The sequence below is a fragment of the Drosophila suzukii genome, chromosome 2L (assembly GCF_043229965.1).
Source record: "Drosophila suzukii chromosome 2L, CBGP_Dsuzu_IsoJpt1.0, whole genome shotgun sequence".
Lineage (NCBI taxonomy): Eukaryota > Metazoa > Arthropoda > Insecta > Diptera > Drosophilidae > Drosophila > Drosophila suzukii.
Genome location: NC_092080.1, coordinates 13,094,552 through 13,120,712, shown reverse-complemented (window position 1 = coordinate 13,120,712; position 26,161 = coordinate 13,094,552). Strand labels below are relative to the sequence as shown.

The following is a 26,161-nucleotide window of genomic DNA, read 5'->3' as shown; positions in this document are numbered from 1 at the left end:
CCGGTTGCACGTTTCTCATTTGGCTACTATTAAATTCTACTCAATTGGCCACTGTATATTTTTCTGTAAATTAATAAGTAGCCCTTCTCATGTTTTAAGCCTTCTACTCAAATTATCCCAAACTTTCTACGAAACCCTTTAAAAGTTTACAAAAACCCAGCCGCAAACTCATCAACTCCAAGCATCGCTTGCCCAAAAAATCTCCTTCAAACAGTGTAAAAAAATAAAACGCACGTAAAGAGTGTAACGGAAACTCATGAAACTACAGGATATTACACAAATACAGATAAACAGCAACACCTATTGGCCAAGGGACGAAAAGGGGGAAAGTTGGCTCAGAGGTTAGCTATAACCGAAACGTAGGAAGTCAGGAAGTTCCAACTGCGGTTGTGGAGGAGATGGATTCTGTAGGCTCAGAGTTTTGGATGGGATGGCAAACATATGATTCGGGGAGAGCCAGATAGAGAGTTTTCCAACTTTCTCCCTCGCTCTCTGCGCCCACTCACTCAACAGGAGAGTCTGGCTCTCTGCAGCGCTGCTTTCACATGTTTTTTTGGTGGTGGAAAACTCGGTTGGCCCAGACATCTAGCTCTCCCATCAGTTGTGAGGACTTTTCCAATATGCTCTGGGCTCATTGTGTCGATTGAGTTGCTCGTGGAAGGACGACGACGACGGCGGTGTCCCAAGACTTTTGAATTTCGGTTCGGTCCGCGCCAAAGGATATACAGAGACACACACACATTGATGTACCGTACCGCCCACCACCCCCCGAATACATAGGCGCAGTGAAAAATTCTATACGTTTGCTGTGTCTGTGTGCGTGTCTCGCGTCGCGTGTTTCAGTGCATGTGTGTTTGTGTGTGTGCGAAATGGGCACAGCGAAAATAATTTAAATAAATTCGGAAAAGTCCATTTGGAAAAGCTAATACAAAATTCTTTATCGCCCAAAAAAGCTGGCTAAATGGAATAAATTTAACAAGGAAAATACCAGATATACCACTAAGGAATATATATGTATATGAAGGATATATCCATGTGTTCGTGTCAGTGTGCAACGTGCAAAAGTGCTGATGGAAACTAAATTCAAACGAAACGTAAAGTTAACCGGGGTTTAAGTCCCAAAAGAGATTATAGTAGTAAAAACACAGGCGCTCGATAAAAATCAATAACTGGGATTAGTAGCTGAAGTTTGCAACAAAAAGAAACGGAAAAGAAAACCGGAGAAAACACAATAAACCTAAAGTAAGCAAAGAGTTAAAACAAAGTTTATGAAAAAATTAATAAGGTTTGAAAGAAGAAAATTTAAATAAAATGTAAAACAATAAAATAGTTATAATACGTTTTCTGTGAAACAGTTTAAAAAATGTAAGAAAGTGGAGTACTTTTGAGTTGTTCCTTACAAATTTTTTGTGAGTGATGAGAAGCAAAGTTAGCTTTAAATTGTTGTAAGCTGATTTTTAAACAATTTCCCTTGATTCCCTTGCTTTGGTGTGTGTGCGATGGAGCATTTGAGGTTAACACACCTTAGACATATACATACACGCCACACACACACACAGGCAGCCAGTGAAACACACACCAATACAGAGAGAGAGGAGCCCCAGCCCGAGAAGCCGCTGGGCTCTTTTGCCCCTGTGCGTATGCAGCAGTTTCTTTTTGGCCCGAGCTCCCGCTCAGCTTTTTTGGGGAGCAGGAGCATGAAAAATCGATTGAATCCTTGCTCCCCCCCTCCCCCTCTCTCGTCTGGAGCTACAATTATGTTCTGCCCCTTCCCCCGTCCACCGAGCGGAAAAAGGAAAACAGCGGCTGCTGCTTATCAGCAAAATACGAACTCGTAGTACTCCAACATAGTTTCCCAGTAGGAAAATTGGCAGGACTCTGCACACTGAGTTTTGTATTTTCTCGGGGGGTTGGTTTTTCGCCGAGCGAGAGAGAAATTGCTGGAGAGAGAGTGTGGAAACTCTCAGAGCTTTGCAGATTTTCAGACATTTCTCTGGAAATCTAGAGAGAATCCACGAGAGATTGCCGCCATGTGGACTGCACTTGTTCCTCGGCACTTTGCTTTCACTGCGAGCTTCTTGCCGGTTTCCTAGTCTCCGCTTTCATGTTTGCTTTGTCGCGATGAGCTGGAAATAAAAGCATAACGAAGGGTGAAATAGAAGAAATTTACTCAAATGCGAATCAGGAAAAAGAAAGGACAGTTTTGAGATACTTTATCTAAAAGATATTGCTTAGAGATACTTTATCTATAAGATATTGCTTAGAGATACTTTATCTAAAAGATATTGCTTTGAGATAGTTTATCTATAAGATATTGATTAGAGATACTTTATCTGTTAGATATTGCTTTGAGATACTTTATCTAAAAGATATTGCTGGGGAAAGTGCTGAAAAAATGTTATATTTGTATGAGACTATTGAGCTACTTGATGGAATTTTATAATTGTAAAAGATATATTAATATTACCGACTTACCATCAACTTAAAAGTAATGCCCTGTAAAAATATAAATAATTTTTAAAAAGCCCCACTCAACATTTCCTTGGGCTAATAATCTCTTTTGTTGCCAAAACTAACATAAATTTAATTTCAAAATATTTTGCCCACTTCTTTCTACTTCCTCAACGAACCTTTCTCACATATTAAGCGCGAAATTGCCTACACCAAATTATTTCCATTTTATTGAAAAAGATGAAAAACTAATCACTATAATTTGTCAGTCAATAATAACAGCCATAATTTGCAGGCAACAAGCAAACTATAATCTAGCAATTTGCGGGCAATAATGTAATCAGTAAATTGCGTCTACACTTTGGACGTCCAAAACAAAAAAGGCCCAAGACCGAAAGCTCAAAGCGGTCCGAAGATGCTACACAATTTGGAAAAAATTAAATAAGAGGCAAAAATAAATATGAGTATAAATCTACGTGCCAGTCGGGAAAATAATAAAACACCGTCTGGTCGGAAGATATTTTTTTGAGCAAAGTGTGGCAAAGGCGGTTCAACGAAATGAAGAAACTGTGGGTTAAAAGTTATACAAAAGAAGATATTATTTTTCCCAAAGCGAAATAAAATTTGAAACCTTTAAATGGGAAATATAATATAAAAACGCTTGATCTTGCAATCTCTAAAATAAGTAAATTGAACTATTGCATTTTCATATTATCTTTAATATTTATAATATAGAAAGCAGTTGTAAAATGAGAATAATTTTAACTTTATACCTTAAATCCAGCAAATTTTAAAGAACTTAAAATGCTTTTTAGCTATTAAAGGGGACGCTAAAATGTATCTTAAAAATATTTAAGCCACTTTATACCACTGCTTGCCATTTTGCCATTGACAGCGTCGATGTTATCGCCTTGGTTCGGGCCAAAAGCGAAAAAAACTGAAGACGAAGCAACGGTGACGCTGACTTTCGACTGTGGGAATTGTGAGAGGAGCAGCAAAAAGCTGGTTGCCACCTTAAAAGCCCCAGACAGACAGCCCCGAAGAGTTCTTGGCCAAGTCAATATAATTGACTTATCTGCGCTGCATTGTTCTTGCCTTTTGGGGCCAAGCTCGTCTTGATGTTGTCGTTTTTCTTGCTACAGTATATTTCTTTTTTTTTCTTGCTATTGGCGAGAAGAGGTTGGCTCCCTTCTGCGGTTGGGCTTTTGAACATAATGAAGCTCGCTGGCCTCGTATTTGACTTATTGCGGTCGAAACGCGCCGCCGTCGAAGATTCATTGATCGATGGCTATGGCGGCGCGAGGAGCGAAAAAAGCACGTGAAATATTGGACTCTTTGGTAGGTGGATATAGAAAATGCGACGGGGGGCCGCCTGTCTGGTCAATAACTATTCAGATTGATTGAGATTGCTTTGCGGTTAAATTGAAAGCAAAGCAATGCTTATGCAAAGTAAGAAAAGTAAAGATAAAAACAAAAGGTTGAACCGAAATTGGCAACTTCCTTTGCGTAGAGCATTTTCAATTAATTTTTTTCGGCACATTTACCGCCAGCCAGGGTGGCAAAAGGTCTCAAATTATTAATTTCAACCTCAATTTCCGTTTGGTGCAATTTTCCACTCAAACGACAAGTCAAAAGCAATTTATTTGAACCCTAGCCCAGGAGAACTGAAGAACTGGGGTCTTAAAAGCACGTCTCCTACAAATTTCGAGGTACAGAATAATAATAATTTCCTTGATGGCCCATGTTTGCATTCCTGGAGTTGCAGCAAAACGAATTGTGAAATTGAGAATTTCAAGCGCTCAATGAATTTGCATGCTTGGCATTCGTGTGTGGCAAATATTTAAACAATTTCTCATTTATTATATTTTTGTTGATGCTGCTCGAATTTTAATTTGAGGCTGTCTTCTTTGAGATGCTCCTAGCAGGGGCTTCGGTAAAAAGGGGTCAGCTTGTGAGAGAAATTTCATTGTTAAGGGAAACGATAAACTATACCTTGTTTTTAAATAATATTTATTATTTCTTCAAATTGATTTTTAAATTGCTGAATTATAATCAATTTACATAGATCTTTTGGCTGAATAGTTCCAATTCTTAGTTATTGAAAAATATTTGTTTGTATAAGCCAACTTCTTGGCAACTGATTTTTGTTATATGCCTTATAACTTTTCCACATCTGGTTTGTATGACCCTCTTGGAAAGGCGCTACCTACGCCCCTGTGCAATAAATCTTGTTCGGTTCGGGGTCTTCTTGCACTTATTTTCGCCGGTCCAGGCCAACGCCTTGTGGTCTCTTTGAGACAGGGCAAAAACGAGATGGAATGAAATCTTTATGAATGAAATTTCTGCTTAATGCATTCGACTCGGCGGGCACATGTGAGCAGCATGTGTGAGTCTTATGATGATGATGATGAAGGCTGCGATGGGAAAGAAGGGTCAACTTGGGCAGTCCGGTTGCCACTTGGAAATATTTGCCTTGCCTTCGCCAAATGTGCTGCATTTGTGTGCCCCGCCTTCCATAATTGAGCCTCACTGTCTTCATTTGAGTGGCAATGCAGAGTATGTCATTTCTAATGGAATTTTCAGGCCCCATAAAAATGCAAACAACTTCCGACCGAGGGCGGCGAAAAATTAGTTTAAATGCATGCGAAGGCCTCGCATAAAAGAGTTCCAACCCCTCGGGTTGTTCATATTTTCCGCTGCATTCCGTGGCTAATTGAGGACAATTAAAATTTATTAGCTGGCAACAGCAATTAAAAGCAGACACCCCGCCAGCAAACGGGAGATTTTATAATGTTTTACGAAAAATTAAAAAACTTCAGAGTTCTATGCTCAGTAAATATTTAATCTGATAATATATTATTGTGACCAACAACTGTTATAACGATGCAATATTTAAGAGACTCTATGAAGCTTTGAATTAATTTTAACATGGATCATAGCTGTCATGACTTGTGCAAATAACGTATCTGTCGGATATCAAGTATCTGGGCATCCTTCAGTTCCCCGAGGGTTAAGCTTATAACTCTAATAAGCTTACGACAACTCATATTCTGAATAATTGCATTTGCTCTGGAATGGCAGGGCAACAACAGCAGGGTCAAAACAACCGCCCACTCCCTCATCCACTTGACAATCAATCAATCTTAAGTGGAGAGCTGCAGAGCGAAATCCAGTGAGATCTCTATAGAGCACTGAGGAATACAAGGGGGGCATTAGCTGCTAATCTGCATACTGTGTCAAATGGCGATGTCGGCGATGCATTGGGTTAGTTTATTTTTTGCCAAGTGGCACTTGCAACAAATTGGAGTTGAAGCCACAGCTGCGGGTGGCGTATAAAAACCAGAAGCTTATTGAGGGAGCGGGCTTTCCCATTTAACCAAAAAGGGGAAGCTCCTAAATCTTCTGGCAACTTTTTGCCGCACTGCAGCAGCGGCAACAAAAACAATGGAAAATCAATAGGAATTGCAACCCCAAGCAGGAATCATATAGTCTGTGATCCGATGTCTCGGGTCGGGTGATTGCCCTCTTTGCCGGTGGCTGCGGTTCTTCTCCGTCCGCTGAATGAATCCCGCTCGGAGTACCAGTCCTCCCCCCCCCCCCCCCCATTCTCCTCACCCTGCGGCCATCCACTTCCTCCTTTGACAACAGTTCCGGCATCGTCTGCGAGTGTGTGTGTGAGTGCGAGTGTGTGTGCCAGGCATATTTATGTGTGTGCGCTCGCGCATCGTATCCTTTTTATTGCACAAAAGCAGGAATGCACTCAAAAAAAAGAAATCAACATATTGTCAATTACAAAACCAATTTTTATTTTTTTTTCTCTGAAAAAACAATTTTTTTATAAGTCAAGGAAATACTTTTTTTAAACAATTACAATATTTACAATATTACAATACAATATTTTTGTAAACAGAACATTAAATGTAGTAGTATATATAAAACGTTGTTAGGAACCAGAACCAGTAAATGTTATTTTTGTAAAAACGTTGTTAGGAACCAAAACCAGTATATGTTTTCTTATGTATCTTATATATCAGGTAATATTTAGTGTATGTTAATTTTTTATGGACTCTATCTTGACAATAAATTTATAGATCATAAATCATAAATATTAATAATATTTTAGTTAGTTAATATTTTTAGTTTAGTTAGTTGTCTGAGAAAAAATTGGTTTTGCGCCCTGTCATAAAAAAATAGCATGTTTAATTTAATAAATACACTTCCCTAATGAATTTCATAACTTATAAAACCCCCTTTTTTTGAGTGCATGAGTGGAATTGGACAGACTTACCGGGGTTAGGGGTGGGCTGCTGGGGGTGGTGACGACAAATGGCAGAAAAAAGTGGAAACGGAGCGGCGTGTGCGGCAATACTTGTGACAAATCTGTAGGAACACAAAAAAAATGCAGATGTATGAACACGAGGGGTGATCCACAATTCACATGCAGGAACAAGAGGAACGTACTATACATACGAGACCGGGCGCTATAAAAATGTAAAATTCATTCAGGGCAGCCGCAGCAACAACAAAAGAAGAGACGAAGACGATTTGCCACGGCAACAACGTGACTGCGCATAAATACGTGAAGGACAAAGAGAAAGGATGGAGAAAGGGAAAAGGAGAGATATAGATTGGAGGAGTGGAAAATACCAGACAACGGAAATCGATAAATCGTTCATAATAGGTAGACAATGAAAGGTTATATCCCCAAAATTATAAACCAATGGGACTAACTTGAATAAAATATATATATTTATCAATTTTAATCTAAATTATGTAGTTCAGATAAAGATAAAGAGACACCAAAGATCCTAAAAAATAATAAAAGCGGTCAATACAGAAGGAAATACCTTCAAAATTTATATTCCATAATGACACATCATAAAAAACAATATCGTTTTCAAGTTATTTTTCAGGGAAATCCTCTTACTTCATTATTTATTTGAATATTATTATATTTTGTAGAGCTGACTACAATAATATTTCCTCAACAAATTCACTGATTGCCATTTCACTGTTTATTTTAAATTTCCCCTGTAGACACACCTTTTTTCAATCGATAACCACACAATCCGGGACTAACATCTTCCCTAGGGCATTGTTCTCGCATCTGGTATTTATTTAGGTGTTCCAATTGCCGTATTTATCCCCACTTGGGACGCTTTAAAACATTTACACCACGCTGTTATTGTTTTAGCGGATTGGAAATGCTTTCCAATTAATTCTCGTCCCCATTTGCCCATTTATGCGTCGGATTGCGACTCAATTTAATTAGCGTTCGAGGCTTTTGGGCTTTGAAATGTGGCACACACAGTCGATTCCATAAAATAAACGACAATTATACACGGGTGCAAATTCGCGCGGCAGGGAACAAATGCAAATATTTAACCTTGATGCTATATTCTGCATTTTTTTCAAACACACAGATGTGTGCAACAACCCCATTGGGCACATGGAAAAAAATTTGTGAAAATTCCAAAAGAACAAAAAATATTTCCACTGAAATAATATAATTTTTACTTGTTAAAAACCAGAAATATAAAAAGGAATTAAAATCAAAAAAGTTTTAAACAAAATTTCAAATAGTATTATTTATTTGATTGCTTGATGCTTTTTATTTATTTTATAATTTTAATGAACAGAGATTGTCAGAATGTAAATGATTTTTTCAGTGTTCGGGAAAGTTGAATGTCCTCTTGCTTATGACGGTCACTGTACCGAGGCACCCTCTCACCTTTGAATTGATTTTGTTTCTTTTTCCCCTCTCATCGATTGCATTCTACGTTCTACATTGTTTGTTTTGTATTCTGCTGGGTGTTTTTTTCTCCTTGCAATTCTTTCTTCTATTTGTTTTTGGTTTAATTCAATTTTAGTACATTGCACTTTTTGCGCTGACGATGACGCCGGAAGTGCAGCGGAAGGTGATGAATGGGGTGGCGGGAGGTGCTGTGTTCAGGAGGTGCGGTACTTCCCCTTTTCAGTCGGACAGTCATGGGTTGTAGATTTTGCAGTTGGCATAGTGCCAACGATTCTTCTTGTTGCTCGAATGTGTTTTAGTTGCTTCTCTACTCATAAGTTTTTGGCACATTTCATGCTTAACTCAGTTCCATTGTTGAACATTTCTCATCGGCTGAAATATTTCCGAAGCCTGGTTTCGGAAACTTGAACAGGAAAAGTTGCGGATAGGTATATTAGAAGTTGGAAAATATATGCTGGCTTGTGTGAGAATATTTGGCAAATACCCCGCTTAATCGGATTAAAATGTATCTTATTTTACTTTTAATGGTGTGCATACTCATGTATTTTCTGGCATAGACTCAAGACATTTTAAGGATTTTAGTGGTTTTTTAATATATCCCAGGGAATTCCTTTTGTCCTCTTTCGAAATCCCAAGCCATTGCATGCAGAACGGCATGTTAATCCAAACACACGAAATTGCTTAATCGCCTTTTCGAAATGAAAGTAATCAACAATTGCCAGTCTGAAGACCTGCATAGCCACATCCCCTCACTTTAGCCCATTTAATGGCACATCGAAGAATTCGCTTTGTGCACGCAAAATATACCTCACAGCCACAAAAAGCCAGACAAAAGTCTGCAAATTTAATTAAGGCGTTACCTCTATTCAACACCTTCCAGGCGTTCGCTTGCAGGAGGGGCATAAAAAGTTAATTTCTCCCCGGTGAATTCCGGGAACCAAGACGGCAACAAAAGGGTTTCTTCCTCTCCTTCATCGGCGGAACTGCAGGTCCTACATTTAATTGCTTAAAAGCTTCGGCAATATTCGGTACGCTGCGAGCCAAAAAGCACTTTTGATCAACTAAAATTGTTTTGCCATGGCAGAAAGCGAACAAAGCGAAATATTCTTGTGCCTCTAGGGCACCAGTTAATGACATTATAATGGCCAATTGTTCTGGTCGACAGAGCCAACTATTGTAAATACAGGAAAATTCGATTTGTTTTTGCTGGGAATTAGATTCTTATAGCTGTGGTTGGTAGCTATTATCCTTACAAATTATCTGATGTTATTATTTGCCATGATAAGTCAGTTTGGCTTAGAAAATTGTCCATTATCTTTGCTCTAAAGAATATGTTTTGAGTGGTAAAGAGGGAATAATATTTTAAGATTTGCTTTTTCGGAAAACTTCTTAGGGCAGTCCAAACTTTATTTAATAATTTAACCAATTTGGAAGTTGCTTTTTATTACATTTCAATCTTTAAACTATCTTAAAACTTGGAGAATATTATATGTTAGTTGAAAATATACCAAATTTTAATTTATCATGATATTTCCTTATATTCTTCGGATTTTTTCCAAGTGCAAGCACTTTAACTATGATTACCCAACATCTTAAGTTCGACACGTATCCCAGCTATCATCATTTGAGCCCCACCCATTCCCCGCACTTTTACAGGCGTTTTGTGATCAGCTACCTGAGTTATCATTATCGCTAAATTCCAGTTAGCAGTCAGGGTTTTTTGTTATTTTTTCCCGACCAACCAGTCTTCAGATCCCGAGGAGGCGTGTCACCAAGCGCTGCCCATGTGTTAACACATAATTTGTTGCCAGACGTCGGAGGAGTATCAGGTTGCTCTTTACCTGGAGTGTATGCACGCCTTCATTTTCCCCGTACTTCCCTCTTTTTCTTTTACCTGGCTTCTGTGTATTTACGGTCCCTGGGAGCGGGTTTCTTGTGATATGCAAATATTTGGATCGCATGCAAAAAATCCTTTGGCGCATGGCACAGACAAGAAAAGCAGGGGAATAAGAAAAACCTACATAAACAAGAGAAGAGTGCGTAATGACTTTATTTATGACTCGGTCTGAGACAATAGCCTGGGGACCAGAAACCGAACCAAATGCGATATTGGCATGCCGAAGTCATCCTTTTGCGAAAGTGTTGACAGGCCATAAATACACGCAGGACTCTGCGATTTAATGAGTTTCAGCCGATTTCAGGGGAATTTCATCTTTCGAAATTTTATTTTTCTTGTATTTTATTTTTCGTCCCGGCTTCAATTTAAATAGCAAAACAACCGAGCGCCGGCCAATTAATCATTGTCTGCTCAATTTTTCATTGTCACCCAAAAAAGGAAAGGAGGGTCGCCAATGCGGATGACAATTTTTGGTTGGCGTTCCCATTCGTTTTCCCTCTGCTCGTTTGGCCTACTTCATATTTGATGAAGCACTTTGCTTGCTGCTGTCCTGTCATCCATTCTGTTGCCATGGCCGGATACATTAAGCGGAGGGACATACCTGATTTTCGACCCTCCTAAAGAGAGAGAAAATCGAAAATCGGAAGTGTGTTCACCCCTCTGTCTGGCATTCTATTCATTTTCAAGTCTCTACCTGGCAGGGGAGATTTTTTGGCCATTGTTATGGGTCGAGTGCCACGCGCTCTGCAGGAACAATAATAGAAAACTCCTCAAACGGAATATGTCTCATCGCCTTTGATAAAGTGGACTTGCACATGAGGAGTTCCGAGCCCCTGCCTCTCATCGTGTTCCATTTAGGGAGGGCTTTTGTTTAGAACCCCCATTTAGTTTTTCATTTGCATAATTCTCTGGGGTTGCCCGCAGTTCCTGGTAAAAAATGTTGAATTTAATATTTTTTTTTTGGGAATTAAGAAACCCCGTTTTGTGACCTTGATTAGGGAAATGAGTTGTAAATGATTATCATTTTCGGAGAATTATGAGGGTGTTTCATAAACACAAGGGTGGACTCTACAAAAAACCACAAAAAGTTTAAAGTTTAACATTTTCTAAAACCAAATAACATATCTGTACACATCCTATCATTCATTTTATAAAAAATAGTTTAAATAACTATTATTTGGCCAAAGCTTTTTGTATAAATCAATTTCCCATTGTGTACCACTAAAGTTGAATGCTAGAAACAAAGACCCAATAAGAAATTGTTATTTTTTGGTAATAAACTGAATAGAAAGCGTCAAAGAAATCGTCAGATCAAATATGACGACAACTTTCTTTTGTGCGGGTGGGGAGTGAGCAAATAAAATATGAAAATGTGAATATCAATTGCATGCTATTGGGTAATATTCAAAAGGGGAAATCAATAACCATTGGCAAACAGCTCATAAAAGACCACAAAAAGGGAGGCAAATATATCGAAGACAATTAAAGCTTCATTAGTCAACATTTGGTTGTCATTCAATCCAGGAAATTTTTAGGAGGGTCCCAAGCGGTAATTTATGCAGTTGGGTTGATCTTTTACGAGCTTCGCTACTGAAAATTGTTAAAAACTGTTGCCAGCGGTTAAAAATCTAATAAACAATAAACCGGCAACGCCTTGAGCTTGAATACATTTATGTTTGTCTCTTCAAAAACATATTCACACTCGAGTTCTTTTCGGGCTAACACACGGCAGGTGGTCTGCCAGCATGGATATTAAATCGATTTTAAATGACTTTAATGGGGGAAAATGGGGAAATCTCTAGGTGTTGCTCTATGGGGGCGTGTCTCAGGTTTTGTTTGTGGTCAACAGAAAAAATCTTTGAAATAGTATCAATGCTTTCTAGAAAGTAAGACAGATTGATTTCACTAGCCGAACTTTATGTCAAAATCAAAGATACATTTCCATCAACTGAAGCTCCATCGCAGCTACCAAATATTTATGCATTTCATTTACCTTTTTCTCCTGCATGCCCTTTGGCTGCCATGACGCATCAATCAATTGAATGCTTGAATATATAAATATAAAACACGAGGAATTCCAGCATCAAATATTCATTTATGCCGAAATGTAGAGCTATGCATATATAGGAACGCTTTTATTCACCATATTGTATCGCGTTTTATCTTCGCTTTTAATTAAGTGACACTATGAAAAATAAAAAGACGAAACCAACTTTTTAAAGAGACAAAAAGCCGAACTGTGTTTTGATTAATCGCTGATTGGGGCATTTCAAATGAATTTTAACACGCAGAAAAGCGGCCGCCAATCAAATTAGGAAAGACAAAGAAATGATTCAGTTGGAAGTCGAGTAGAAAAGCCTTCTTTTTTTGCCAAACAAATTGTAAATGATTTATATCGCTTATATCTTCGAGCTTGTTACCCCCGAAACTATGGGTTTATTAGCAACAAAAGCGAGTTATGCAAATGTCGAACATTTCGATAATTTGTTTGGTAGTCAACTCCGCCAACTGATTAGCAGATCGCACTGATATGGGCCAAAGTTTTCGTTTTATTATCTTCCTCGGCTGCTGGGGACATTTTCATAGCTAATTGCAATTAAGATGCTCGAAGAAAGATAACCCAAAGAGGTGAGAATTAAACATATGTGATTCGGGCTTGGGGGCCATTTAAAATTAGTAGAAAAGTCGATGTTTAATTTCGAGTAGTCATGGATTATGTTGAATAATTGAGGCGGAAATGTTAAGCTATTTTAACGCATTAAAATAAATAATTGGTTTTCTTACATATCAGGTTCTTCAGGCTTTTGTTTCTGTGAGCATTACTAAAAATAAACTGTTGGTAATTAAGAATCGACATTTTTTCGATTTTGTTCCACACGTGCAGTTATGTGTTCCATTATTCATTTGAAATTACTCGTGTAATCATTTGTCATCGAATTCCGGTCACACCCAATAATAAGTCAGGCTAGTTATAAGATCATTAGCGGACTATGACCCCCACTCCTTGTCACCCTGACAATTGTTAGACTAGAAATCCTCCTCGTTGAAGGGAACGCGTAAAAAGCAAATAAAACTATTGTCAACACATTTGGGATGTATTCGAAACGGTCAATAGGCAAAAGTCAGTGGCGCCTGCGCAGCTGTTTGAAAAATGTTTATAGGGGAAAGAACCTTTTTCCGACTTACCCAATTTTAGGTAGCGAAATTACAGGGTGCGTGCCGTTGTCGGATTAGAGAGAATTTGAACAGACATGGCATGTTGCACATGGGGTAATTAAAATAATATTCTCAATGAAATTTTTACTTTTCAAGGTCAGCCATGTGTGGCACATATTTTTAGGGGGTGGAAATGTAGAAGAGCTCTACAAAATTACCTAGAACCGGGGACAACGCAATTGCCGAGGCGTTATGTAGAGCATGCCAGGGGAACATCAAAAACCAACCGAAAATCCCACATCCTGGGAATGTCCTTGACGGGAACAGACTGTGACAATGTTGCCATACCCCTCCCATTTACTCCTTCTCCCTGCCAAAATGGCTTGAATATAAAATATTTTACTAATATCATTAAAAAGTTTTCGCTTTGTGCAACGTTTTCTGTGTTCTTTGAGCGTCTGGTGCCTTGCCTGCCACACAGCAATTAAAAAGTGAAAAGTTGACAGTTTTCTCGGGCTCAGCTGCAGGTTACGATGTGATGTGATGGTGATGATGGCACAGCCTCGAAAACTTGACTCCATTTTCCATTTACAGGCTTAAAGTTTAATTACCACGTAAGCGCTGCAAGGTTTTATGGAATTTGTCGGTCTAACTATGCTTTCAGTAACATTTTGGATAGCATAATAGAACAAATATACGACTTCGCCATACCAATAATTATTTAAATATGAATAAAAAGTATATTTAAATATTTTATTACTTATGTACATCGTTAAATAGGTTAAATCTTTGTTGTGCGAGTAAAATCAATACCTCGGATATTATGACTACATTAATTACACCCTATTTAAATATGTATAGTCCCCGGGTTAACTTCCACTATTCCTGCATACTTGATTAACCCTTGCAGGGTTGCCCAAAATGTTATTTATTTACCTGGAGCATGAATAATTCACTTTCAATGACCCATAAACTTTGCACAATGCCCATAAATATTTACCTGTACCGAGAACGGCTACTAACCACAAATCAAATTTCTTTTCTGCCCATTTTATTTGCAGTTTGCGCCACCCACAACTAAACAATGAACATGTATTGATCAACAGTGGAAAAAAGCCGGAGACTGGACAAAAGAAATTCACCCATGAATAAGTCAAGTGTTAAGTGTAAAATTCACAATTGAAGAGGGGGAAAATAGAAGAGGAAAAGTCAAGGAAAAAGTGTTGATAGTAGAAAGGATCAGAAAGTGCCGCGGCAAAATGGCGGCACGACGTTGCCTGAATCAGCTCAGGCAACGGTATATAACCAACCGACTAAATATATACACCTGCGCGATATTTTTGATATCCCTACCGTTAATTTTGGCCATCGAGGAGACCACATTCGCTGGCTTGTCGGCGGAAAATGCGGCTCGCATGCTGGCCGGCAGTCCTGGAGATGTGGAAAAGTCACCATCGCATCACAGCGAAATGTCCTTGGTCCTGCCACACGACACCTATCCGGGCTTCAGCATCAAGAAGTTCAAAACCCATCCTGTGAAGATAAATGGTAGCTCGCATGCCGGCGGTGCTGCCTATCACATGTTGGACAGTGATTACTCCAAGTACTTTACGGTACTGGAAGATGGTGTGGTGATGACCACAGCGGACATATCGCCGCTCGTCAATCGTCCAGTTCAGTTGGTGGTTGTGGAACAAACCCCCAATGTCACCAACACCCACAATCTCCAGTTGTTCGTGATGCATCGCAATGATATGCTGCGATTCTCAGGATCCCTACTCGATGCCAGTGGTGAGGTGAGGGAGAATCAACCGGCGGGTACCAGGGTAAGAGGAGTACCCCTAATGCAGGCCTTCAGTGGCTCCATCCTAGATGAAGAACTGGCCACACCCAAGAAGGTTAGGTACACCATCATCGATGGCAACGTGGACGATGCCTTTGCTCTGCAGGAACGCAAGGCCAACAGGAATATTCAGATAAGTGCCAAGTCCTTGGTGATAAATGGTGACGACGAGTCCGGCGTCTGGTTGGTCACCAATCGTCCTTTAGATCGAGAGGAACGTGCCCACTATGATCTCTCCGTAGAAGCTTCAGATGTCGATGGCTTGGATAAGACGGTTTCCAAAATACAAATCACTGTATTGGATGAGAACGATAATAGACCGATCTTCAAGTCCCTGGATTATAAGTTTGCCATTGCCGGTCAAAAATCTGCAAATATGGAGAGCAATAGCAGCGTGACTTATCGACGATTTGCTATCATGGGAAAAGTTGAGGCCACCGATGCTGATGGGGATAAAATTGCCTATCGCCTCAAGTCGCCCAGCAATGTTGTGATCATAGTTCCTCAAACTGGCGAAATAATGCTGGCCGGCGAGCCCACTTCAAACGAACTTCTTATCGAGGTGATAGCCCACGATCTGAGATATCCCAGTTTATTGAGTGCAAAACCCGCCAAGGTCCTCTTGGAGTTTCTGGCTGCCGAACCGGTTTCCTTTATAATGCAACATCTGGAACTCGATGAGGTCAATAATCACTCACATCACCGAGAGAAAAGACGAGTTACCCGAGCTGTGCGACCCACCAAGAGGATCGAATTCACCGAGGCTGATGGAGATACCGAGGGAAAGTCGGTGTTCCAGTTGGAAAAGGAAACCGATAAGGAAACGTTCAAGATCAGGGATGATAATCCATGGGTGACGGTGGAAACAAATGGAGCTGTTCGAGTCAAGAAGAAGTGGGACTACGAAGAGTTGGGACCCGAGAAGACCATCGATTTTTGGGTCATCATCACCAATATGGGACATAATGGTAAGTGAATACATGATTTATTTTCCCATATATATTTTAAGGCTTAATTGCCATAAAATCTCATTTAAAAGCTCACAACACATATCCCAAAATACAATTAAACAATACTTCTTGCAAAAATATGCAGTTTTCAATGTCCAGACATCGAAATTGCAACCATATACGTTATTTATTCGGAGATTTATCATACACAGCCTATTTAATCTTTCCCATTAGCACACAAAATTGTTCAGCTGTTTAAGCGTAATTATGTGCTTTAGGATACTCCGAAAATAAATGCGTCTGCATTATGATACCAATAAATTAATCGCATTATGGAAATTCTGCGCGGAAAATTTGGAAAATCAAGCCAGAGTACATAATGATGGCCAAACTAGACTAATTGAAAACGGTGGAGGGTTGACTGATAAAACAAAGATTAATTCTGGCATATTAATGCACTTTCTTGATGTCAATTAATGATTACAAACAGAGACTTAACAGCTTATCATTTCTGGAAATTTGACAGATATGAGTTTTCAATGCAAGCCTAATTTAAATAAAATATTATCTTTGCCAATTTTCCTCATTGTCATGAGCTTAAGAGAAATAAGACAACTGGAAGTGATTTTATGTGACCTTTTGTGCTGGGCATGAAAACAATTAAACGTAAATCAGGAAAAGTGCTGACTATCCAAAGCTTTCTCTTTTAATTTCACTCTCTTCAATCCTTGTTGTTGCTTGCAACATCTTTGTTTAAAATAAAATTGCAAATTGCTTTTCAAATATTTGGTTGACAAGGAAAGCAATTACGGTCGATACAACAGAGATACACCGGGAAAAAACTGTTTACCTAAATTTTAATTTTTAAAATAATTTATAATCATATAATCTTCAATCAATTTGTGTTTTATACATATAGTTTTTGGTGTGCAAAAATTATTTGATATTTCTAAAAATTATTTTAATTTTTTTTTCAATTTAATGGACATTTTTTTCTTGTGTTTATGTACTTAGGTACATTGTGATACTTTTTGTCACCCACTTTGACTGTCATTTCAAGCGTGTTTCAGTAAGTAAATATCGAACCCACAGCATCCGAGAGTCCCCATATCCATTCAGGCATCAACTGAGCAGCTGTAAAGCAAGTTAGGATTACCGGTGGTCCTTCATCCCGGAAAACCCGAAAACCGCATTTTCCCTCCCCTTTTTTTGCGCCCAACTTTTGACACGAGTCGAATGAAAAGTTCAGACAACTGACAGCTTTCCCTCCGAATGTCCAAGTTGGTTTTGCAACCAGTACAAGTTCATGAAATGTTGGAATATATTCACTGTTTCCGCACACACCCAAACTGGTTTCATTTAAATCGGGAAAAGGTTTTTTAAAAAAAAAAGAAAAGCAAACTTTCATCTGCAGTTTTTCCGCATTGTGTGTTTGATTCGAATTCTGTACTGCGATTGGTGACCCCTCAACCCCTTTCGACTGTTCAACTGTCAGTCAATTAACAGTTTCCATAAATTTTGCAACTGTCTCTCATTCGCTATCGCATCTGCCCTTTGTTTGAGTGATTTTCATTTACACTGTTTGCTTTCACACATTATCGCAGCCTTTCTCGCTCCTCTGGAAAATGTCCTTTGAATGTCCTGACACTTGTGCAGGCGGCTTTTGGAAAACTGATTAAAAATGTATTTGTTGAGAGCAATGAATTGGCAGTGTTATAAGTAGCAAAAAAATGAAGAATCGTGAATTGAGTAAATATTTATCGTTGAATTTGTCATTAATTAGTTAGCATCACAGTAAAAATTATTGATTAAATTTACATAGTTAGAAAAAATTGTTTATTTTGTTTGAAAGTATTTAAAATTTTTTGCAGTTGAATTTATTTTTCAATTAATAAAAACATAATGAGCCCGTTTAAGTTAATATATAAGATCATGAAAACATTTAGAAGATAAACCAACCAAAACGGTCAACCTGCTAAACAAATAAATAAATCACTTGATGAAATCGTTTATCTTTTTTTTTTAGGAAAGATCTCCAAATGACTATCTTAACCACTTGAACTAATGATTTGTATTTCAAGCGTTAAGGCAAGTAATTAGATATTCTATGCAGCATTACTTCTAGGCTCTCCAGAAGATCCCAGAATCCGTGAGTTAATTTATGGGCATTCGGTGGCAAGGCGGAGGTAAAAGGAAAATTCTGGGATGCACCCATGGGTCGGATAACGGTGAAAGGGAGGGAAAACGGAAAACTCAACTATGTAAAACACTTAACAAAGCATTGCACCAGCCAAAAGGCCAAGAAGAGGAAGAGGATAAAGCAGCACAAGTGAACAAGAAATTTACGACAATATTTTTCATTCATTTAAAATGCTACGCCAATACACATGAGGTTTTCCGAGGGGAAAGTAGAGGCGGAGAAAGGCTAAGAGAGAGAGAGGGAGAAAGGGTGAAAGAGAGAGGAAAATGCATTTATATCGAGAGCAACATATGTGGAACGTGAAAAACTAAAGACCGAAACAAATGAAATTTGAACAGTTTGTTGAGCATGCGCCTTTGAAATTGAGAGAAATGCGAGAATTTCGAGAACTGCTGAGAAAGAGATTTTTCGAGAAATGAGAACTTTCCTAAGGGTTGGGTTGTTGGTTTTTTTTTTCTTTGTGTTTAGGACTCGCGCCAAGTCCAACAGGAAAATGCTCGTAACAATTAGAATTCTCCTTATCTCACCCCAAAACGCCCAAAGAAACCAAAATGAGTTTTGAGTTTACTTCGTGTGAATAAGTACGCACGATTTTACATGGCATAAACGAAAGAGAGGGGTAGAGCTGGCTAGAAAGAGAGAGGACAAGTGTGTGTTTGTTTTAGAAATTTCCAAGCGCATTGTTTTGCCCAAAAATGTATGCAGTCCTTTATGCATTGGAATAGCTCCCCAAAGGATAGTGGTAGAGGGTAAAAGCAGAAGGCTTTGACATTCCACAAGAAAAATGTGGTAAAAGGGGAAAGCCATGAAATTTATGCTCTGCACGAAAAATGGAAAGTCGCATGCAAATGAACAAAAACAAACACACTCAGAAACATATTAAAATAAATTTCTGCTAACTATAGGTTTATATTATTAATATTTCTGATTTATTAAACTAAAAACATAATCAAGGGGGATCACCAAACTTTGAAAACACTTAAAAAATCAAAAAAGAAATCACAAAATATTGCATACTTTTTGGCACCTTTAAAATTGATTTTACAACACTAGCTATTTTTTTTAGCAATATAAGATCTTTTTTATATTTTTTTTTTACCTGTATACCCCCATTTACTCATCATAGCAATCCCTCAGCCAGAACTTGCCAGGTGTACTTTTTCAGAAGCAAACTTAAAGATACAGCAGTTGACATCTATTCCCTCTCTATTTGCAATTGCCAACTTTTATTGCGATAAAAACTACCATAGCGATGTCAAACCAGGACTTGTACCCCATATAAAAACTTTACACAGCCATGGGTCACAAACTCCATCTGGCTGCCATAAAACAAAGGGCAGCATGGCAACTCTAAAAGGAGGCAACCCTGGTTTAATGCTGCGCAAATTGTGGCATAGCCTCCGGCTGAGCTTGCGTATAAATTATGAAAATCAGAATTTAAGTTTATGGCGAGGAAAGTTTCTTAGTGCCTTCTTCTTTGGAGAAATAATCGAGTTACACACTCCTTATGTGGAGGTAGAAACTTGCTTAATTAAGCATTAATTTCATGTTTTATATGCAAGTCTGGGCTTTCACAGAGCATCGCGGGGGAAAAGTCACAGGCAACGCCAACTATGCCCGTAATGGAAATTATTTAAATTAGGCTTACGGCAAATGCCGCCGACTGCACGGTAAATCATTTATTCAAACGCTTTGTCCCAATTTAATTTTAATATAAATTATGTACATTTTACATCAATTATGTGAAAAATGTCATATGGTTGAGCAGCTACATACGACATTAAATTTTAGCTTTGAGTCTAAAAGGGTGCAACACATTTTATAATTTGTTTAATAGAGAAATCAGCATGACTAACTTAAGCTTGCAGTTTTAGTTGAAGAAAATACATTTTAAATTTTTAAATAAACTGCATTCAATGTATTGTATTAAAATGTAGATGCAAAACTTGCTTAAATACTTTGTAAACTTTACCATGGTGGAGAAACACCATCAACGAAAATCATTTATGTCACATTCGTCTAACTTTACACGGCTCTGCAGCTCTTGAAAATTTGTAAACTTCCAACCCACATCTGCGCCATGTTGCAAGCTTCAAAAGTGTTTTGGCCTAAATTCCAAGTGCCGCCGAGGGGAGGTTAAAAAAAAGAAAGTAGGGGAGAAAATGTTGAAAAAAGTTTCGCTACATAAATTTTCTATGCTGGATGCAGGATGCCTGGTTAAGATATTTCAATGTGACAGTCGAGCAGGGCGAATATTTAACAGGTTTCGAGTTAATGTCACTTGAAGTACCGCGTGTTCGGGCAAATAAATGCAACCTTTCCTGCACGCGGCTTTGTGCCAAATAAAAAATGCAGATCCAAGCATTCGTTTGACATACCATTTGATTGCTTTCCCTAATCTAATTGAAATTGCATTTGAATTACCGCTCTTTCAGCGTTTAAGGCCTTGAAAATCTTTCGTAAACTATGTATAAATCAGTTTTAGGAATATGAAACAACCATTACAGTTTGACCTTTTTGGCTTACCTAATTAAATATGAAAAATTAAATATATAATATGACATTTGTTTGGCCACCGTTAAATTTGGCAAACACTTTACAAGCAAAATCAATTTAGGATTTTTTTGGCCAACTTTATTTGCATTTGGGCTAACATAGAACGGCTTAAAACAAATATGGAAAATCATGTAAAATGCGACTGGCCAAATTTTTGTTGAACATGACTTTGTTGTGAAAAAAACTACATTTTGTGCAGTACTGGTATAAAAATACAAGAATAATGGAAATACATAATTGGATGTTCGATGTTGCGCTCAATCAGCATTTATAGAACTTTATTTAACAAGTGACACTCGAAGCACAATGTGAGTGTTGATTGAAGAATACTTGAATACATTTATATTGAATTTCCACTCACTAGATTTTTTTATTAGAGGACAATAATAAAAGTCAGCAAAGAAGTTTACAATAAAATTGAAACTTCTTTCTAAAAAAATTGTAGTATGCTTTCAATCTTTATTACTTATTTTGTTGTTTACCGTTCATATTTTAATCTGTCAATTAAGTATCAACACTTTTGCAACGTAGAAATTGACGTGCCATCGATTAGATACATTTTAATACTTGTTTTGAAGGGCCTTTATAAAAAACAAAATGGAAAATAGTAATAACAAACGTTGAACTTGGTGGAAAGGAAAAAAGGCAAATTTCGAATTAACGAATAATCGGAGTGGACAAGTGACAGGATCATTGAAATAAATGGGCATGGCCAGAGACAGGAACAGGAACTGAATTCGAATAAGAAACTGAATCAGAATCAGAATCAGAAACTGAAATAGACAGGAAACGAAAGGCAGACACAGGGGCCAAAGCGCCTAAAGGCAGGCTACACCAAAGGAGCAAAACCATCGCATCCGTATCCTATCCTCGCACACATGGAGCCACAGATACAGATACAGCTCTCCACTAAGAGATGTGGCAACAAAATGGCGTCTATTGCGACCATGTTGCCATGGCGGCAGACGGATGGGAAAATGGGAAATTTCGGCAGGATGGATGGCGCACTGCGTCCAAAAAGGAAAAATCTCTGAACGCGGCTTATTTTGCTTGTTTTGTGTTTTTAGTTTCTGGTTTTTGGCGACTGCGACTGCAATAAGACACACTTACTCACAAACCCACAGAGAAAAAAATATAATGGCGTCCAAGGGATAAGTAATGGCGCCCCATTTGGGCAGTCAAAACAGGAAGGAGAGCCCTTAGAGAACTAAACGACAAATGGAATAATAAGTACGAAGTAAACAGAGACGACGGCTGCGAAAAAGCACAAAAGTAAACAAGCAAGGAAGCCAAGAAGCCAGAATTCCACCCTCTAATAAAGCCAAATTTATATATATGTATGTATAAAATCATATAGATACTTTATAGGAAAACTTGAGCGCAAATGTTTGACAACGCCGAAAAATTTGCTGAGCTCTGACTTTGTTGTTGGACATCCCTGGGGTATTATTGACTCTTGGATTCATAAAATCAACTTTAAGCAGCTACGAGAGTTGGCTAAAGTTTTAGCTTTCAATCTCTCAGCAGATTGGCTTAGTTTTCCTCACTTTTCAACTATTTCTATAAATTTGCGGAAGCGCATTTTATTGGATACAGCTAAGAAATATTGACTGCAAGTCCAGCAAGTTAATAAAGAACTATTTCTGCAAAAGTACTGGGGCAAATTAAACGCTGAAAATTTATTTCAATGGCGTTTCTTGGCCCTGGATTTCGTGGCCACACTTTCTTTTGTCCTCTTAGTTTTTCTTTTTTGCTGGTCGTGTGTGTGTTTTATTTCCAATTTGTTTGCATTGCAATTTCACATACCATTTTTATAAAGTTTGTTCAAACTAACGTCGTTTGCCGGACTGCTGGACTTGGCTCTTGTTACAGAATGCTCCAAATGGTAAATGGTTTGGGGAAGGTACATCGACTTTGGGATGCATTTTGAGGAGCTTTTAATATCAATTTATTTGTAAGAATTACATTTCTAAAGTATTTTTAAAAGGCACAAAAAAAGTTTTAGGAGAAATCCAATAAGGACAGAAACGTAACTTAAATAAAAAGTTGACAGCTTTTTTGTTACCACTTTTTATTGTAAAACTACAATAAAATAGTAAGTTGAGTTTATTTTGCTGTTGTAAGAGTAACTATTTCATTGGTCAAATTGTCGATTCGATGGGTTGTGCTCATTTAACTATTGTTTTGGTAAAATTGATCCAGAAGTTTCTTGTGTGTGCGTTATTTGGCTGTGCTATATAATTAAAAAAGGAAATTAGCCTGTAATGGAAAAGGCATGTGTGCTTTTTGCCATAGTCCATTTATTATATTAATTTTTAAAATGCAACAGATATTATTTTTTATTTTCTTTCCCAAATTTTGATAAGAAAGATTACCATGTTCTATCCATACAAAATGTATAAGGTTCTTTTATTAATTTCGAACCTATTATTAGATAGGGTATCTTTAGGTATTTTCCCTATACCAAACCTCCTTGAACTTCGTTTCCCCATTCGGTTTTGCTGTGCTGAGCCCGCCCATCCGTTCGGCCTGTTCGCCGCAGTAATAATTCATGATACAAATTGCGTTTATTACAATATACCATACCACGGCGCAATGGGAACCCCTATCCGTACACGGAACCCGTAAGCACACGGGTCCGGAGACTCCATTCTGTGCGTGGCAGGCAACTCGATTTGCATTGCAAAAACGGGAAAGCGGGAAAATGGGAAAGCGGAAAAGCGGGAAAACGGGGCAACGATATATGTGCACTGCGAAGTAGGGAGTTGTTCGGAAAATAGCGAGTACAATTGGCCTGTGGCTTGACGTTTTCTTGCGGCAGTTATTTATCACGGTTCGCAGTCTGTGATTTGTGTTTTTGTGGGCGTTGTGAGCAGACACACAGATACGCGCACACACACATACGTCACGGTCCAATTAGCACACCCAAGAGCTATGAAGTTGTTATCCGCAATAATAATCGCTGGCTCGGCTTGGCGCTTGATGAAAAGTTAACGCACAAAATCTTCACACTCGAGTGGGCGAAATCGTTCGGTTTGGCGTCAAGTGATCCGTGAAAATTTCACATGTCATTGAATTTGATTATGGCCGGAGAAGAGCTCTAACCAAATTAGCCAAACGCATCAACGTCAAAGGCCAGACTAAAATATTTAAATATTAAACACGTTTTTAAGCACATGTTTTGGTCATCATCATTGTCACATATAATGTTGCATAACTTAACAACAAATTGCATTAATATAAATAATTAATTTCGCTGATGGTGAGGTAAAGCGGTTTTTTATCTCACTTTACATAATTAATGGGATTAGCAATGTGGGTGTTTTAATATTTAGAGATGCAAGAGATTTGCGTAAAAAATTCATAAAATGCTGGCAATTCCCTAAGCTCTCCTTTTATAATATTTGTACGCTCTTGATCCTAATAGTTTATGCAACTGAAAATCGCAATACAAACTTTCACTGAGCTAATTTAATAATCGTTTGCTTGTCCAGGCGAAATAAATAATTTTCACTCCCCCACTTTTTTTTGGCAATGGAAAATATGTGACTTAAATAAGAGCAGGGGGAAAACAAATGAAAAGCGTATTTAGCACAGCGTTTTTCACTGTTAACCGCATTGGCTATTTGATGAAAACGAAAACTGAAAAACCAGCGACTATTTTTTGAGTGAGAAAAACACAAATCAAACAGCAGGTGTGCCATAAGGAGGAGAAAGGGAGAAAGTCCTGCGGATTGGCCATGTTCGGTGGCCATTTTGTTTTCACATTGCAAACACAAATTGTTCGCGGAAAATCGTTGTCCGCTAAACTCCCCAGCTGGGCAGCCCTAAAATAAACAAATCATTTATATCGATTTCATATTTTTTATAACACTAAAATTGGTAACATATTTAAAGTACCTACATATTACCAAGTATTCTTTTTATCTTTTAATAATGTTTAAATTTAAAAAGCTAAAATAAAGAAACATTTCAGCTAAAAAGTCTCTAAAAATTGTGCATTATTTTCCCCCTTAACCATAGTCCACTGTATACTCCCTGATATCTCCTCGGCAGCCCCTCTGTTTTTCGGGGGTCATTTGGCCTGGCCTTTAATGACAACATGCCAGATGTTGTTGGGCGATCTGGACACTTGCCAGCCCCCACTACCCTTATCGGGACCCACTCAGTACGAGAGTCTGTGTAAATTGATGTGCCATTGTGTGGTGGCAATTTTATTGAATGGAAAGTGCGTGTCAGTCCCCGGACAGCGGCAACAACAACAATTTACATAGCTTAATGCGTTGAAACATTTAAATATTTTTCGGTATTTGCATTTAATTTGAGCAATTTCCACTGGCTCCATTTCAGGCAGTGTGGATGTGCGGATGTGTGGGCGTTGCTAGCAGAGATTTCTGCTCCACTTTCTTTTTCATTTTTGGTATGCCGCACATGCGAGACACAAATCAGCAGGATCCGGAATATCTATATGCTAAGCTTTACGATTACGATTACGATTTTCATAGCATACTTTTGTGTGCTCTGCTTATCTGTGGGTGCTTTCTCTTTTCGTGAGTGTGAGTGTGGGCAACATTATTTCTTATGGCTGCCGCTTCTACCGCCGCTTATTATTATTGGAGAGTAAGGCTCATAAAAATGCATATTAAATGCGGCAATGGTTATGAACCAAACTATAATTTTTCCAGGGCTGATTTCGCCCTCTGGGGGTGGTAGAAACGTGGGGAAATATCCTAATGAAGTGGCCGGGAGTGTTTGATTTATGCACCACTGGGGACTGCCAGGAATGAATCAATAAATGCGAGGGGATAATATTTTTCATGTACAGTGAGCTGTAGAAAAAGTGGGGAGCACCGAAGAAAAATATATTTAGTTATGTAGGATTTTCTATAATTTCTAAAATTTTCAGGTGTTTTGAAATATGGAATACTGTATATTAAAATTCAAAAGTTCAATGATTCCTCACAGCCTACTTATAGACACTTTCTTAAATAGTTACAAGCCCAGGCCATTTCTCTGCCACCCCCAACATGTAATAATTTTCGATTCCGTTTCAAATGATTTATTCTTATCGAACAAGAAAATGTTGAATGAGATACCATATATTTTCTGGCCGTGCAGCCCACATAATTTTATCTGCCATGCCCACAGTTCAGTGCATTTCTATGTCACTCAGTTGGCAGCTGGCTGAAACTAAAGTGAAATTTATGTTGGAAACTTAAAGTCAACTTCTGCTCGGCTGGCTCATCAATCAAAAGCCAAAGTCCTGTGCTTAGCTCAGGGCATGCAAAAAGGAGCCGGGGAGGTGGCAAAAACTAATGTCTCGTGCCACTGCCAGAGGCCTTAAATGACTGAC

At 38.3% G+C, this 26,161-nt stretch overlaps 1 protein-coding gene across 10 annotated transcripts in view; it reads left to right on the top strand.

Annotated features, from left to right (window-relative positions):
• CadN (neural cadherin) overlaps positions 1–26,161 on the top strand; it is a 131,427-nt gene that overhangs the window by 26,217 nt on the left and 79,049 nt on the right. For 9 of the 10 annotated variants that reach the window (XM_070996219.1, XM_070996231.1, XM_070996229.1 and 6 more), the window contains exon 3: positions 14,321–16,070. In XM_070996219.1, the coding sequence (XP_070852320.1) occupies positions 14,519–16,070 (1,552 nt within the window). In that variant the 5' untranslated portion in view covers positions 14,321–14,518. Of the gene's footprint in view, positions 1–650; positions 1,243–14,320; positions 16,071–26,161 lie in introns of those variants that run through there. The other variant, XM_017081018.4, reaches the window with a different exon arrangement.